This window comes from Papio anubis, chromosome 3 (assembly GCF_008728515.1).
Source record: "Papio anubis isolate 15944 chromosome 3, Panubis1.0, whole genome shotgun sequence".
In the NCBI taxonomy this organism is placed as follows: Eukaryota; Metazoa; Chordata; class Mammalia; order Primates; family Cercopithecidae; genus Papio; species Papio anubis.
Window position 1 is genome coordinate 94867137 of NC_044978.1, and position 17401 is coordinate 94884537.

Genomic DNA, 17401 nt, shown 5'->3' on the forward strand with positions numbered 1-17401 from the left:
AGAACCATTGCCTTAAAGAATACTTCTGGTATGGTGTCAGAGTGACCAGAAATAACTAGTACTGTATTGTAGTAATAAGTTTCGTATTCTAGTTACTTTGCCCTATTTACATTTTCTAAGTCAGAAATAGTGCTTGATATGGTTTGGCTCTGTGTCTCCACCCAAATCTCATCCTGAATTGTACTCCCATAATCCCCATGTGTTGTGGGAGGGACCTGGTGGGAGGTAATTGACTCATGGGGCAGTTTCCCCTATACTGTTGTCATGGTAGTGAGTAACTCTCACAAGGTCTGATAGTTTTATCCGAGGTTTCCACTTTTGTGTTTTCCTCATTCTCCCTTTGCCTACTGCAATCCATGTAAGGCGTGACTTGCTCCTGCTTGCCTTCCACTGTGATTGTGAGGCTTCCCCACCCATGTGGAACTGTAAGTCCAATTAAACCTCTTTTGTAAATTGCCCAGTCTCAGGCATGTCTTATCAGCAGCGTGAAAACTGACTAATACAGTGCGGTTCTGAAAATTAAGAATAAGTCAAATGATTGGGCACTACTTGAGAGTCAACGGAGCACTAACCAGATGAGATGTCAGAACAGTATATTTAAATTAGAACTGCCTTGGGGAAACTGGAATGAATGGTCTCCCAAGAAGTAATCATCAGACATTTATTGAATGCCTGCCATAGGTGGAGCATTATCTATAATGGTAAGAAATAGTCATAAGAACTTTGATGGTTGGAAAGCCTCATGAAAGCTTCAAAAAAGACTTCATGGTCAGTCTTGAAAGGCAGAGTAAGGCTAGGTTAGATAAAGAAAACTTTTTTTTCACCCTTATAGTGAAAATAACTATGAGCAAAGAATCCATAGGTTAAACTCTCCACAGTGCATGAAACAAACATTTATTTGGTCAGTTTGGCTGCACGCAGAAGGTTTTTTTTACTGGAGTAAAGATCAAAGGACATAGTTTTGAATCTGATAACACAGAATTTTGAAAAATAAGCTGTGGAGTATATCTGATGGGAAAGTTTTTAGGCTGTGAAACAGTGGTATGTAGATCTGTGTTTTAGAGCGTGGAGTGTAGATAGATTGGAAATACGAAAGTCTGCTAGGTATGGGAAAAACAGTTAAGATTATTGTAACAGTCTGTACTTGATGAGATGGGGCCTAGACTAGATCAAGGTCAGTGGAAATGAAAAGAAAGGGATAGATTTAACAAGGATTTGTTAATTAACATAATAGGATATGTTAATTGAATATGTAGAGAGAAAACAGTCGATATTGGCTCAAAAAATTTCATTTATTGACTGGAAAAGATGATACCATTTTGAGGGTTTTTGGGGGGGATGTCCATAAGAAGCAGTTTAGAGCTCTGTGACTGACACCAAGGAGAAAGACTAGACGTATTAGAAAATTATGTATGTCCAAAAACCAATAGTTGGTTATGGCAAAACAGCAACAAAAACTTTCAAATTAAAAAAATGTTATCTGATAAACATAGAATAAAATAGTAGGAACAAGTATTTAGTTGTATCTTAAGAGTTGATAGAATAACAAAAAGATCCTGGGCTATATAAAGTGAAGGAATAGAAGAGCTCATTTTTACACTGTATGTGCATTTTCAGACCCTCAAATCATCACTTCTAGCTTTGGTAATTAAACAGTTGTAAGTGATATAGAAAAAACTGATGGGAAAGGGAAAAAGTTAAGGGATTAGAGCAGTTAAATTTAGCCTCTTACAGAAATTGGGATAATTTGATTACTGTCACTTGGGAGAGAGATCCTTGTTAATTGTTATGGGTATTTTTTTTTTCCCCCTCAGGCTGAGTCTCGCTGTGTTGCCCAGGCTGGAGTACAGTAGAGCAATCTCGGCTCACTGCAACCTTTGCAGTCTGGGTTCAAGCGATTCTCCTGCCTCAGCCTCCCGAGTAGCTGGGATTACAGACACCCACCACCATGCCCAGCTAATTTTTGTATTTTTAGTAGAGACGGGGTTTCACCATGTTGTCCACGCTGGTCTCATCCTGACCTCAGATGATCCGCCTACCTTGGCCTCCCAAAGTGCTGGGATTACAGGCATGAACCACTGCGCCCGGCCTGTTACGGGTATTTTGAAAGGAACAAATAATGAAATGATTTATGATTTAATTATGAATTAAAATAGGAAAAATTTGATTCAGCCGATCTACAACTGGTAACCAAATGGTTAGGACCAAGAAAAAATGTAAAATTTTCTTTTTTTTTTTTTTTTTTTGAGAAACAGTCTTGCTCTTGTCACCCAGGCTGGAGTGCAGTAGCGCCATCTCAGCTCACTGCAGCCTCCACCTCCCGAGTTCAAGCGATTCTCCTGCAGGGATTACAGGCGACCCGCTACCACACCCAGCTGATTTTTGTGTTTTTAGTAGAGATGGGGTTTCACCATGTTGGCCAGTCTGGTCTCGAATTCCTGATCTTGTGATCCACCTGCCTCAGCCTCCCAAAGTGCTGCGATTACAGGCATGAGCCACTGCACCTGGCCAAAAATTTTCATTGTTAATAGTATTTCAGGAAAAAATACCATGCTCTTTTATGAATTCTTCATACTTATTTCCTTGTGTTCCTTTTTTACTGTGTGTCAGGAAGTTTTCTTTGCGGGTGAGGAGACATAAGGGATGATGTGAAATATTCTTATTCTTGTTCTTGGGAAGCTTAGAATCCCATGTGAAGACAGTTATATAATTATATAAAAATTGGGTATATACACAGAATCACAAACTCTAACAATGGAGGATTAGGTTAGGTTTTCTTTTAGGACAATGTCAATGCTAATAATACGATTCCTTCTTCCCCCCAAGTGTATTTTGTGCTTTCTGACCATCTCAGAATACAGTATACCTCAGGAATCCTCACATACCCATTCTTATCTTTATATATAATTCAAAAGAAAAAAGGAAGAGAATGTCTAGCTTGGTATTCTTAAATATTAACTTTAGTTCTATGAGCAGAATACAATATACCCATCTCTCTTACCTCCTACTCTGGCATGTGACATAAAAATATTGTTAACTTTCTTTAGCATTTGAATGTTGAGGTTAAACATGTATTTAATATGCATATATTTTATATATTTATAAATATATAAATGTAGATTATATCTAATTGCATGTTTATCTGTTTTCTCATTCTTATCTGGTTTATATTTTCACAAAGTTGGTAAAATATTTTAATTTTATTATAACTCAAAATAATTTTAGAACCTGTAGGAATACTGCAGGTAGAAAATTCTCTGAGATGACAACTTTTTAATCTTTACTGTGTTAATAAGCCTTTGTTATCAGTGTCTTGTGGATTCAAACTTTATGTTCCTGTATCTTTTCCAAGGTAATTTATTTGTAGATACTTTATTAACAGTATGAAAAAGTGTTAATTTTTTAAACCTAAATTATTAAGTTGACAAACTATTAAAAGTCGTAGCAGTATGCATTATTATTATCTTGGATTTGAAGAATATATCATTTGCTGAAAGTATGACGTTTTAGCCAGGAACTAACATAGTTTCTATGGGTAAGATCCTGTTTTAGTCACTAAAAAGCAAAGTACTCTAAAAGAAACTGCATGGATTACGTATGTGTGTAATGTTTATATGTATATATTATATATGCACATATCCATACATATACCCATGTATGTTTTTTGTGGACGAAAAACTTCCTGTGTTAGTAATTGCTATCTATATATGCAGTTGTACCTGAAAAGATCTGTGCTAGTGTACACAAGGACTGTATTGCAGCTGTTGCCACAGTTTGTGAGTCTGGAATAGTTTGAGACTCCTTGTCTTCCTGTCTTCTTCTCTTAAAAGGAAGCAACTCAGTTTCTGATTGATGCAATCTAGGTTGGTCTCACTGTAACTAGTGTTCCCAGCATTCCCAGGTGCATAGTTATGGCTCAGCACTACGAGTTTTTTCTTTAAAGACTTAATTCTCAACCTCAAGTTTAGTGACACTCCAAGAAATATCAAAATTGTTTTATTCTCTTAAAATTAAAAAAAAAAAAAAAAAACATGCCATACTGGAATGGGAATAAAGTGAGTCATTAAATGAAAATGGAATCGTAATAGCTATTTCTGAAAGTTTGAAATTCGCTTCTTTACAAGGTTTTCTTCAGTTTACTCTGCTTGCTTTGCACTGTTTTCTGGGTTCATCATGTTGTTTTGTGTTCTGTCATACATACTCATATATTCTACCCTGCAACTAATGTCACTTCAGTGCTTGAAAATAGCTCTGTTCTAAAACTTTATTAATGAAGTTTGCTTTGCTAATAATTATTAGTATTATTGGTAATATTTTTAATATTCCTCTAAAAACCAGAAGAACATATTATATATATTTATATAAATATAGTATTATATGTCTTTTAGTTAGCTGATGGGCCAAATATAATAATAAAATAGCACTATGAACAATCTAGAAGTTCAAAAAGATACTATATATTTGAACTGAATGTGTTTTTCTTCAATTTAATTGTGATTTTTGGTTGTAGTAGTAGGTGGGATTGATTGAAACCTTATATATTTTATTGTTGGTAAGGCTTAGGAGAAAGCAGGGAACGTTGTGGCTGTTAGAATGATTATATTGAAGTCTTTTTTTTTTTTTTTCTTTTTTTTCCCTGTTTCAAGGGGTAGGGTTTCTTTCTGCTGCCCAGGTTGGAGTGCAGTGGCACAGTCATAGCTCACTGCAGCCTTGAACTGGGCTCAAGCAGTCCTCCCACCTCAGCCTCCCAAGTAGCTGGGACTACAGGCACCTGCCACCATGTGCGGCTGAGTTTTTTTTTTTTTTTTTTTCCAAGCGATTCTCCTGCGTCAGCCTCCTGAGTAGCTGGGACTACAGGCATGCACCACCATGCCCGGCTAATTTTGCATTTTTAGTAGAGATGGGGTTTCTAAACTAAACCATGTTGGTCAGGCTGGTCTCGTACTCCCGACCTCAGGTGTTCCGCCTGACTTGGCCTCCCTTAGTGCTGGGTTTACAGGTGTGAGCCACCGCACCCGGCCCCACTGATGTTTTAAAAAAACTTTTGTAGAGACAGTGTCTCACTGTGTTGCCCAAGTTGGTCTTGAACTCCTGGCCTCAAGTGATCCTACCACCTCAGCCTTCCACGGTTTTGGGATTACCGGTGTGAGCTACCATGCCTGGCCCTATTAAAGTCTTTAACTTAGGAATCTTTTATATTCTTTTTTAGCAATGCTATTAGGCAGTAAAGTATAATATTTAAGAGTACTGCTTCTGGAGCAATTTTGGTTTTGCCATTTAGTAGCTGTGCCACCTTGGACAACTTACTTACCTCACTTGTCTCAGTGACCTCATCTGTAGAATGGAGATTGTAATAACACCTATCTTACAATTTTGTAATGAAGATTGAAAGAGTTACTATATTTAAAATACTGAAGCAATGCCTGACATGTAATGAGCATTTAATACAATATAAATTCTTATAATTACTGTTACATTGACTAAGAAGGCTTATTAAAGCATTATAAGCAATGTATCCTAATGGTTTAGAATTATTAAATTATATTTGCTTGTGAGTAAAACCAAAGATATTTGTATTTTTTTTTTTTTGAGATGGAGTTTCGCTCTTGTCATCCAGGCTGGAGTGCAGTGGTGTGATCTCAGCTCACTGCAACCTCCTCCTCCTCGGTTCAAGTGATTCTCCTGCCTCAGCCTTCCAAGTAGCTGGAATTACAGGCTCCCACAGCCACGCCTGGCTAATTTTTGTATTTTTAGCAGAGATGGGTTTTCGCCATGTTGGCCAGGCTGATCTTGAACTCCTGACCTCGGGTGATCCGCCTGCCCAAGCCTCCCAAAGTGCTGGGATTACAGGTGTGAGCTACCACACCCAGCCCAAAGATAATAAGATAAGCTTTTATTAATTAAAGATTAATTATAGAATTATTAAAATGGAAATAAAGTTACAAAAGTGGCCACTTTAATTTACTTTGGTATCCTCCCTTTATCTCTTTTCATATTGCTTTTTTATTTAGTGTTAATTCAGATCCAAATATTTGAGCATGTATAAGTGCCTGTGTTGGGGATTGTGCATTGAATGTTGTGAAGACAGTGTCCTGTGCATTGAATGTACCTTACTCAGTGAATAGGTAGAGAGGGATGATTTAGAGGTAGTAAAAGTCTGTTATTTTCCTCAGCCTGTAAAAAATTTGCATCTAAAGAAATTTATTTCAATAATGCTTTTAATATAACTTTTATTTTTATCTTAAATTTAAGTCATTTTTGTCCTTGGCTTCAGTAGCCTACTTTCAGCTGGCTACAATATGAAAAGTGATTACTATGGTTACCACAGATTCAGCAAAGTAACTCCTGTCTTCTTTCCTCTTACCATTATTTACTTAATATCCGTCTACTATGTGAAGAAGTATATTAACAATGTGAAGAAAAGTCTGGAGAGACATACTTCAAATTGTAAATAATTTTGGGGTGTAATTTTGGTAGAGAAAGGGAGGTTATTATTTCTTATATTTGTACATTTCCATGTTACTGAAAGTTATTACACTTAAAAAATAGTTATATTCTTAGTTGTCTTTAATCACTATATTATACAGGTATGTGTGACATATGGGCCAAAATGTGACTTCTTATTGTAAGCTTTGTATTATCGTATTCTTAATTACATTTCTAATAACTCAGTATTTAATGGTATATGTAAATTGTATTTAATAGTAGTTAGGCCGGGTGCGGTGGTTCATGCCTGCAATCCCAGCACTTTGAGAGGCCGAGGCAGGTGGATCACGAGGTCAGGAGTTCGAGACCAGCCTGACCAACATGGTGAAACCCCATCTCTACTAAAAATACAAAAATTAGCTGGGCGTGGTAGTGCGCGACTATAATCCCAGCTACTCAGGAGGCTGAGGCAGGAGAATCGCTTGAACCTGGGAAGCGGAGGTTGCAGTGAGCAGACGTCGCGCCATTGCACTCCAGCCTGGGTGACAGAGCGAGACTGTCTCAAAAAAAAAAAAAAATAGTGGTTAGTTCCCTTGTAATGATTGTTCTAAGGGAAAAAGTGGCATCTTGAAAGGACAATTTATTCCTATCACATTTTAACAGCTTTATCAAGATATAATTTATGTACCATAAAATGCACCTGTTTAAAGCGTACTGTGGGCTGGGCATGGTGGCTCGTGCTTGTAATCCCAGCACTGTGGGGCTGAAGCGGGTGGATCACTTGAGGTCAGGAGTTCAAGATCAGCCTGCCAACTTGGGAAAACCTGGTCTCTACCAAAAACACAAACATTAGCCAGCATGGTGTCGGGCACGCCTGTAATTCCAGCTACTCGGGAGCCTGAGGCATGAGAATCACTTGAACCTGGGAGACAGAGGTTGCTGTGAGCTGAGATTGTACCACTGCACTCTAGCTTGGGTGACAAAGTGAGACTCTGTCTCCAAAAACTATATATATATATATATAAAATAAAGTGTACTGTGGTTTTCAGTGTTCAATAGTTTGTACAATCACAGAATTGTACAACCATCACCGTAATTTAGTTTTAGAGTATTTTCAGCATACCCAAAAGAAACCCCGTGCTCATTAGTAATCATTTCCCATTCCTTCTCTCCACCCCGTCATCCATCCCCAGGCAACCACTGATCAACTTATCTCAAATTTGCCTATTCTAGACATTTCATATAAATGGTATCATACAATCTGTGATGTTTTGTGACTGGCTTCTTTTACTTAGCATAATGTTTGCAGTTCCTGTGTAGCATTTTTATTGCCTGCAATACATGTTTAAATGTCTCTTTTCAAATTAGAAATACCAACTCAAAAAATTCAAACGGGACAAAAATAAATAAAATATAGTCTCTTATTATAATGAGTGTAAGGGATAGAATTTCCTTTTTGACGGGGGAATCTAAATGTCTACAAAGATACTTTCTTAAAACATTTTGCATCTGTGTTGTACATAGTGGAGACACTTAATACAATCTTATTAGAGATGTTCCAGGAAGGTTTTCCTAAAGAATTGACATTTAAGCTGATAACCAGTAGAAAATAGAGAAGAGCTAGGTGAAGTTAAGCAGGGGAGGGTGAGGAAGCAAAAAATGGAATGAAACTTGTTACAAGGGGAACAACATGCACAAATGACCTAGAAGCAAAAGTGTTGAACTTTCCAGGAATAGAAATTAATTCCATATGGCTGCTATTTAAATTTGTGTGGTGGAGGAAGGTGAGAAATGAAGCTAAAGAACTACGACAGTTAAATCATTGGTTAGGTCTCAAGAGCTGTGGGGATCATTTTTAGAAAAAAGCTCCATCTTAAGGGCAGAGGGAAACTGGCACAGAATTTTTAGCAAAAGAATACTAATAAAGTCAGATTTGTATTTTAGAAAACACTGACTGCAGTGTACAAGATGAATTTGAAAAGCAGGCAAGTCCAGAGATTTGCAAAATTTAAAAAAAAATTTTCCCAAAATTGTTTTATCCATTCTTTGGCCTTTGCATTTTTATATAAATTTTATGATCAGCTTGTCAGTTTCTGTTAAAAATGCCTGCTGAGGTTTTCTAGGGATATGTTGATTCTACAGGTCAGTTTGGTGGAGTTAACATCTTGTCAGTCTTGTGTTCAGATCTGTAAACATTGTATATCTCTTCATATGTCTTCTTTTAATTTCTCTCAGCAGTGTTTTGTAGTTTGCAGTGTACATCTTGCATTTCATTTGTTAAATTTATTCCTGAGTATTTTATTCCTTTTGATGCTGTTGTGAATGAAATTGCTATATCTATTTCATATTCAAGTTGTTTATTGATAAGTGTTTAGAAATACAATTTTTTGCTTATTGATCTTGTGTCTTGTGACCTTGCAGAACACATTTGTTACATAATTTCTTTCAATTTAAGAGTTTTAGAAAGGATTTTCTATGTGCAGGATCATGTTGTCTGCGATTAAACATGTTTTACTTCTTTCTTTTCAATCAGAATACCTTTAGTTTTTTTTTTCTTGCCTTATTGTACTGTATATCATTTAATAAAAGTATGAGAGTGTACATCCTTGCCTTGTTCCCAGTCTTAGGAGAAACTATGTGGTCTTTTACCATTAAGTCTGTTTTTCTTAAAGAGTTTGTGTAGGATTGATATTGGCATTATTTCCTTAATATTTGATAGAATTAATAAACGAAAAAATGTGGACTTGAACTTTTCTTTCTGGGAAGGTTTTTAAATTTCTTTCTTTCTTTTTTTTTTTTTGAGACAGTCTTGTTCTGTCACCGAGGCTGGAGTGCAGTGACTGGATCTCGGCTCACTGCAACCTCTGCCTCCTAGGTTCAAGCGATTCTCCTGCCTCAGCCTCCTGAGTAATTGGGGCTACAGGCCCGTGCCACCATGCCTGGCTACGTTTTTTTTGTATTTTTAGTAGTGACGGGATTTCACTGTGTTAGCCAGGATGGTCTCGATCTACTGACCTTGTGATCCACCCGACTCAGCCTATCAAAGTGCTAAGATTACAGGTGTGAGCCACTGCGCCAGGCCGGTTTTTAAATTTCTAATTCAGTCTCTTTTATAAAAGTCTATTCAGGTTCTCTTTCTTGAGTTTTTAGAGTTTTTTTTTGATAATTTATGTTTCCTAGGAATTAATCTGTTTTATCTATTTTATTAGCATTAGGTTGTTCATAATATTCGCTTATATTCCTTTTAATTTAAGTCTGTAGTGTTTGTGGCGATGTCCTCTCTTTTGTTTTTGGTAAGTTATGTTTTCTTTTTTCCTAGATCAGTCTCACTTAAAAATTTATCCTTTTTTTGTCTTTAAAAAAAGAATAGGCCGGGTGCAGTGGCTCATGCCTGTAATCCCAGTACTTTGGGAGGTTGAGACAGATGAATCACTTGACGTCAGAAGTTTGAGATCAGCCTGGCCAACATGGTGAAACTCCATCTCTACTAAAAATACAAAAAACTAACTAGGCGTGGTGGCGGGTGCCTCTAATCCCAGCTACTCGGGAGGCTGAGACAGGAGAATAGCTTGAACCTGGGAGGCGGAGGTTGCTGTGAGCTGAGATCGCAACAGAGCAAGACTCCATCTCAAACAAACAAAAACAGAAAAGCAGTTTTCCCCCTATAATTTTCTGTTTTCTATTTCACTGATTTCTACTTTAATCTTTATAATTTCCTTCCTTCTGGCTACTTTGGGTTTATTTATTTATTTATTTTTATTTTCTGAGATGGAACCTCGCTCTGTTACCCAGCCTGGAGGGCAGTGGCAGGATCTTGGTTCACTGCAGCCTCCACCTCCCGGGTTCAAACAGTTCTCCCTGCCTCAGTCTCCCGAGTAGCTGGGATTACAGATGCCCCGCCCCCACCGCTAATTTTTGTATTTTTTAGTAGAGATGGGGTTTTGCCACGTTGGCCAGGCTGATCTTGAACTCCTCACCTCAGGTGATCCACCAGCCTCGGGCTCCCAAAGTACCAGGATTACAGGTGTGAGCCACTGTGTCCAGCCTACTTTGGGTTTAATTTGCTCTTGTTCTAATTTTTCAAGCTTAGATTATTGATTTTAGACCTCTTTTCTTTCCTAAGTGTTTGAAATTACAGATTTTTCTCTAAGCACTTTTTGAGCGTCATCACATAAATATTGGTATGTTGTGTTTTTGTTTTTATTCAGTTCACAGTACTTTCTGATTTCCCCTGTGGGATACATTATTTGACTTTATTTATAAGTATGTTTTTAATTTCCAAATATTTGGAATTTGCTAAATTACTTTCTGTTGCTGATTTCTAATTTAATTCCATTGTGGTCAGAAACCATACTTTAAATAATTTCAGTTTTTAAAAATTCAGTAAGACTTGCTTTATGTCCTAGCCCATGATCTATCCCAGAGAATGTTCCATGTGCAATTAAAAAGAATGTGTTTTCTGTTGTTGGATGGAGCATCCCATAATCCATAAATGGTTAAGTAAAGTTGGTTGATAATGTTGCTGAAGTCTTCTGTATTTTTTCTGATTCTCCATGTAGTTCTTTTTTCAGTTATTAAGAGTCAGCTATTGAAACCACAAAACAAAATTTCTGAATTGTTTATTTTTCTTTTCAGTTCTATTACTGTCGTTAGGTATGTTTAAATTTATAATGTTATATCTTTCTGATGTATTGAAACGTCCCTTTTTGTTTCTAGTAATTTTTTGTATCTTAAAGTCTATTGTCTAATAATAGCCACTCTAGTTCTTATAGTTACTTTTTCATGGTCTTATTTTTTCCCATTCTTTTGCTTTCAACCTATTTATGAATTTGAATCTAAGATGTTTCTTTTGTAGACAACGTATCATTGTGTCTTATTTTTTAATCCAGTCTGACTATCTGCATGTGAATAGGATGTCCCAGTGCCTTGTTTGCCAGGTTGGAGGCTCAGCTCCCCATTGAGCCTCCATGATTTAATTTTAGTAGTAATAGGATAATGAAGTAATGTTTGTTTTTTTAAGCAAGTAAAAACTTGTTGAATCTCAACCTGTTTTAGGTTGCATTAACTGTAAATAAACTTGCTGTGTTCATCAGAATTATGTCCCTCTTGATTAAATCATATTCTATGATTTAAGAACATAGGCATGGGCAAAGACTTCATGTCTAAAACACCAAAAGCAACGGCAGCAAAAGCTAAAATTGACAAATGGGATCTAATTAAACTAAAGAGCTTCTGCACAGCAAAAGAAACTACCATCAGAGTGAACAGGCAACCTACAGAATGGGAGAAAATTTTTGCAATCTACTCATCTGACAAAGGGCTAATATCCAGAACCTACAAAGAACTCCAACAAATTTACAAGAAAAAAAACAAACAACCCCATCAAAAAGTGGGCAAAGGATATGAACAGACATTTCTCAAAAGAAGACATTCATACAGCCAACAGACATATGAAAAAATGCTCATCATCACTGGCCATCAGAGAAATGCAAATCAAAACCACAATGAGATACCATCTCACACCAGTTAGAATGGCGATCATTAAAAAGTCAGGAAACAACAGGTGCTGGAGAGGATGTGGAGAAATAGGAACACTTTTACACTGTTGGTGGGATTGTAAACTAGTTCAACCATTATGGAAAACAGTATGGCGATTCCTCAAGGATCTAGAACTAGATGTACCATATGACCCAGCCATCCCATTACTGGGGATATACCCAAAGGATTATAAATTATGCTGCTATAAAGACACATGCACACGTATGTTTATTGCAGCACTATTCACAATAGCAAAGACTTGGAATCAACCCAAATGTCCATCAGTGACAGATTGGATTAAGAAAATGTGGCACATATACACCATGGAATACTATGCAGCCATAAAAAAGGATGAGTTTGCGTCCTTTGTAGGGACATGGATGCAGCTGGAAACCATCATTCTTAGCAAACTATCACAAGAAGAGAAAACCAAACACCGCATGTTCTCACTCATAGGTGGGAACTGAACAACGAGATCACTTGGACTCAGGAAGGGGAACATCACACACCGGGGCCTATCATGGGGAGGGGGGAGGGGGGAGGGATTGCATTGGGAGTTATACCTGATGTAAATGACGAGTTGATGGGTGCAGCAGACTAACATGGCACAAGTATACATATGTAACAAACCTGCATGTTATGCACATGTACCCTACAACTTAAAGTATAATAATAATAAATAAATTAAAAAAAAAAAAAAAAGAAATTCTTAAGTGTCAAAATGAAAAAAAATGTTTTTAGTGGGCAAAATAGTTATTTCGAACAAGTCCATGTGTTTGTAAGAAATGAACAAAGAATATGATATATATTGTTATAACCAATAGATTTATTTGTAATGAGAGTTTACTTAGGATTTCCTTTTAAATTGAGAGACTTAAACAACTCGGTCCTGCTAAAGGTGAATTCAGTTATGTGATACAGCTCATCTCATGTGTCCTCTGGCAAGTTTAGAAGTATGTACTTTGAAACCTCAACCAAAGGTTACCTGACCAAGGAATTTTGTGCCAATATCATATGGGCCAACGCCCTTTTTTTTTAGACTTCAGATAAGAGGATAGAGTGATATAGAAAGTTAGTGTACTCAGGGCTTACTGTATCATTTTCTCCCTTTTCATCACTATGAGTAAGTATGGACAAGTTGCTTTAATCTGCTAATGGAAGGAAGGAGCATTCTGTATTCCCAATTAAGGGAGCAAGTACAGGAATGGGAGAAAAAATAGTTTATTTTGATAAGGGTAGAAAATAAAAAAGATGGAGCAATCCTAAATTACTCACAAGGTTTTAGTCTTTATAACTGAAAGAATTATAATGCTATTAACAACAGGAAAGAAATGAGGGATTTGCGGGGTGGGGGGGGGCAGTTGTGATGTTTTAGTTGATTTTGAATTATTGTTGTATTAATTTAGTTTGTAGTAGTTTCTGTATTTTTAAAGATGCCAAAGCACGTTGCAACTTTTTAAAAACAGCTTTATCAAGATATAATTTATATACCATAACATTTATTAATAGCTTATAATCAGCATATCATAAAAAGTCATTATATGTTAGTGAATTTAGTATATTTACAATGACAAACCATTACCATAATTATCACTACCGTATAATTTTAGAACATCTATATCACCCTAAAAAGAAACCTCATTCCCATTCCTACCTCCAGCCCTAGGCAACCACAAATCTCTTTTTCTGCTCCATATGCTTTTCTAGACATTTCATGTAAATGGATTCTTAAGTATCAGTATGCATTCACTGAACATAATGTTTTTGAGGCTTTTTTTTTTTTTTTGGACAGTGTTGCTCTGTTGCCCAGGCCGGACTGCAGTGGTGTGATTGTGACCTCGGCTCACTGCAACCTCCACCTCCTGGGTTCAAGCGATTCTTGTGCCTCAGTCTCCTGAGTATCTGGGATTATGGGCGCCCACCACCACACCCGGCTAATTTTTTGTATTCTTAGTAGCGATGGGGTTTGTATTTTTTTTTTTTTCCCCAGAGTTTCATCCTTTTATTGAAGCTTACAATTTCACTGGACTTTTGGCCCCAAATGAAAAAAAAAATGCAAATTAAAAAAAGTATTGGCAGGGAGAGGTGCCCACTGTCCCCTGGAGACTGAAGCCGAGCAGAGCATGGCAGGCAAGTGAGGGCTCCCAGCCGCGGAGGCAGAGCCTGGCCAGAGAGGCCCAGGGAGCAGATTTGTCTGAGCAGGGCCAGCCCCAGGCAGTTAGAAGTTAACATACAAGGATTTATGGGTGTAGCGGAATCCAAGCCACTGGTCCCATGGGCAGATCTCTCTCATGCTTGGTCAGATTCCACTTTGGAGAAAATGGGCTCGTGTGACAGGATGGCCTGGTGAGGGAACACAGGTAGTAACGGTAATGGGCCAATGAACACTCACCACTGGCATCAGGGTGGAGCTCAGCTGACTGGACACTAACTCCATTACAAGAACCTGCTCCTGGTGCCAGGCTGTGCCACTCAACTGCTCATGGCCATCAGGACATTCAACTTCCATCCTCTCCTCCATCAGGCCCCTACCTGTGTGGCCTCAGCCCCGGTCCTCAGTATTTGGTGGCTATGATGCAGGACTCTCAACCCTCTTTTGGAACAGTGTTGCATCAAGCAAGGGAGAATGTTCTTCTAAAGGGACAGGAAAAGAAGAGATGTCCACGTACTTCTCTCACTCTAAGAAGCCAGGAAAGGTCCCTGGTGCACTCCACTCTCCACAGATGGGTTGGGTCATAGCATCCGAGAAGCTGTCATGGTGATGAAGTCCTCAAAGCCGAGCCGAATGTTGCCTTGTACAGCTGTGTCCTTCTCCCAGAAGGCCTCTGTCAGCACCTGCAGCTGGGTGCATACCTGGATGAAGCGGTCCAGCTGCATGGCAGGACTGGCAGAGCGTGGGCAGTAGCGGGAGACCAGAAGCTGGGTGAACTGGGGGCTCAGGTTGTAGCCCATTTGGGACAGAGCTTGCTGCAGCTCCGTGTAGCTAACGGAGCCCGAGTGGTCCCGGTCATACTGCTGGAAGAGGTTCTTCCACTGCTGGATGAATTTCCACAGGGCTGAGAAGCTGTAGACATCGATATGGCCTGACTTGGTCTTGTCAAACATGTTTATCATCATGAGGCAGGTCTCATCATTGAATGAGGACCAATTGCAGTTGACCAGGGCCTGCTTTAGCTCCTTCATGGAGATATAGCCACTGTGATCTGAGTCCACCGACTGGAACCAGGAGTAGGCCTCAGGATCCACATTGGGAGGGGCGCCACCCTGTCCATAAGGCCCAGGCTGCTGGGCACCATAGGAACTTGGAGGTGGCTGACCATAGGGGCCCCCTGGAGCTGCACCGCCATATGGTCCTCCTGGAGTTCCAGAGGGGAACATCCCAGGATTGGGGTATCCATAAGGACCTCCACCAGCTGGTGGTCCATAAGGCCCTCTAGGGGCAGGACCCTCATAACCACCAGGGGGTAGCCCACTGCCATACTGCCCTCCACTATTGGGGGGTCCAGGGTAGTAGCTACCCGGAGGGACTCCTGGTACTTGTCCTGCAGCTCCTGGGCAGCCCTGCCAGTTCGGATGGCTGGCCATGGCGATTCTGATGTCACACGCAGGCAAGGGGTCGGGGTTTGTATTTTTAGTAGAGATGTTGGCCAGGCTGGTCTTGAACTCCTGACCTCAGGTGATCCACCCGCCTTGACCTCCAAAGTGCTGAGATTACAGGCATGAGCCACTGCACCCAGCCCTGCTTTGCACTTTTTAAAAAGGAATTTTATAGCCAGCAGTAGGGGGACTATGTACTTAGTACATGTGAGCCATGTGGGTAAATTATGTAAAACCAGTCAGTGTAGGAAAAATATATATATTGAAAGAGTAGTGATAATGTCATAAAATTGTTTTATTATTATTATTCATCTATAGAGGTTTACCTTGCTAAACATTCGCTGACATAGGATATCAGTATGTAAAATTTACGACAATTTTTAAAGTGGAGTTGCTGAGGTAGAGATTTTTGTTAAGGAATCTTTGCAGTATTTAAATTGGAAATAGAATGAACCCCATTGATTTCATTTTGAATTGACAGTTATTCCATAAATTGAGATTTTATTTCACTATTTTTGTCAAATGAATTTGGATTGTAGACTAAAGAAATGGTCATCTACCCCCATTAGTTAGCCTTGATGATCTTGATCAAAACTAAATAATGCATGTGAGTGACAGACCTAAGTTATAGATGGGGAAAAGAGACAAGTGATGGAAAAGGTACTGTTGCCACTAAAAGTAGTTTGTCTATTGTAGTTCTGTAGATATGCATTTATTTAAATATTTACAGTGAAACAACACTTCATATTATTACACTAACTTGATTAATGTAAATGTGAAATTATCCTTATTGAAATCTTTCACTAGATATACAATATCAAAGCCTAATTTTGCTTCATAAATTCCACTTAACGTGTCTTAACTTGAAAATCACCCTGGTTAGAAATCAATAACTATTTGCATTTTTCATAAGGGGTCACACTTGAAATAAATTAATAATAACTGACATAATCTGGATTAATCTGAGAAACATGTAGAAAATTTATGTACATGCCTCCGTATTTTCTGCTCAACTTTTCCCTTCTGTATACCTTCGCCATTAGCTTATAAAATACTGTCTCTTGGTTCTTTTCTGAAACTGAAGCAATTTAGTAATTGATTCACATTTAGTTATTTAGGGTTTAAAGTATTGCTTTTGTCCAACACATTGTCATTTGAAAAGAGGACTACACATTGGATACTGCTTAACTAAAAGGAATGAATCACTAATGGTAGATGTTTGTGTATGTGGTGGGAAGGGAAATAGGTGCAGAGCAAGGAATTTAGCTCCTCCTCCTGCTTCCTAGCTAGATTTAATAATATGGATATATTAAGGAGTTAGTCAAGTACTGTTGAAAATAGAATAAACTGCTGGAAAGACAGGTGTTTTCTCATAGTCTTATAAAGCACCTACTTTAGGAATACCTCATTTGGGTTCACTTAGTATTTGAAATTTGGATTTATATTGATTGTTTTACTATAATTTCCTGTGCAGTAAGTAAATGTGGGTGATTTAAAATATACTCCATGATTTTTACTCCGTTCTCCCCTATTTAAATTGATCCAAAAGGATCCCTGTTTTATATAACCTTGTGCTTAATAAGGAATTTTCTGTTTTTTGTTGTCTTCTTCTAGGCTGTATTCATCACCAAAGAAAAAACTTACACCAATGCAGAAATCGGTTAGTCCATTAGTTTGGTGCAGGCAAGTTTTGGATTACCCAAGTCCTGATGTTGAGTGTGCTAAAAAATCTCTTATCCACAAACTTGATCAAACTATGTCAGGTATGTCTATAATTTTATTTGTAAATTCATCTCTTTGCTTTCTTTAGTCAAAAACCATACATGTTGAGCAGTGTGTT

General features: G+C 38.2%; 1 protein-coding gene and 1 pseudogene across 6 annotated transcripts in view; one reads left to right on the forward strand and one right to left on the reverse strand.

Annotated features, from left to right (window-relative positions):
- The window catches only part of SLAIN2 (SLAIN motif family member 2), a 78882-nt gene that overhangs the window by 12014 nt on the left and 49467 nt on the right, over nt 1–17401 (forward strand). For all 4 annotated transcript variants that reach the window (XR_002522118.2, XR_002522119.2, XM_003898658.4 and 1 more), the window contains exon 2: nt 17176–17324. Coding sequence is in view for 2 of the 4 variants with exons in the window: in XM_003898658.4 (XP_003898707.1) it covers nt 17176–17324 (149 nt within the window). In the remaining 2 variants the exon portion in view is untranslated. The remainder of the gene's footprint in view (nt 1–17175; nt 17325–17401) is intronic.
- On the reverse strand, nt 13936–15554 carry LOC101001285 (annotated as a pseudogene). 2 transcript variants are annotated; one of them, XR_002522120.2, is made up of 2 exons: nt 14634–15554; nt 14204–14307 (listed from the first exon to the last, which is right to left on the reverse strand). The product of XR_002522120.2 is annotated as a peflin pseudogene, transcript variant X2 (transcript). The 2 variants fall into 2 exon arrangements; XR_004182755.1 differs by having other exon boundaries at nt 13936–15554.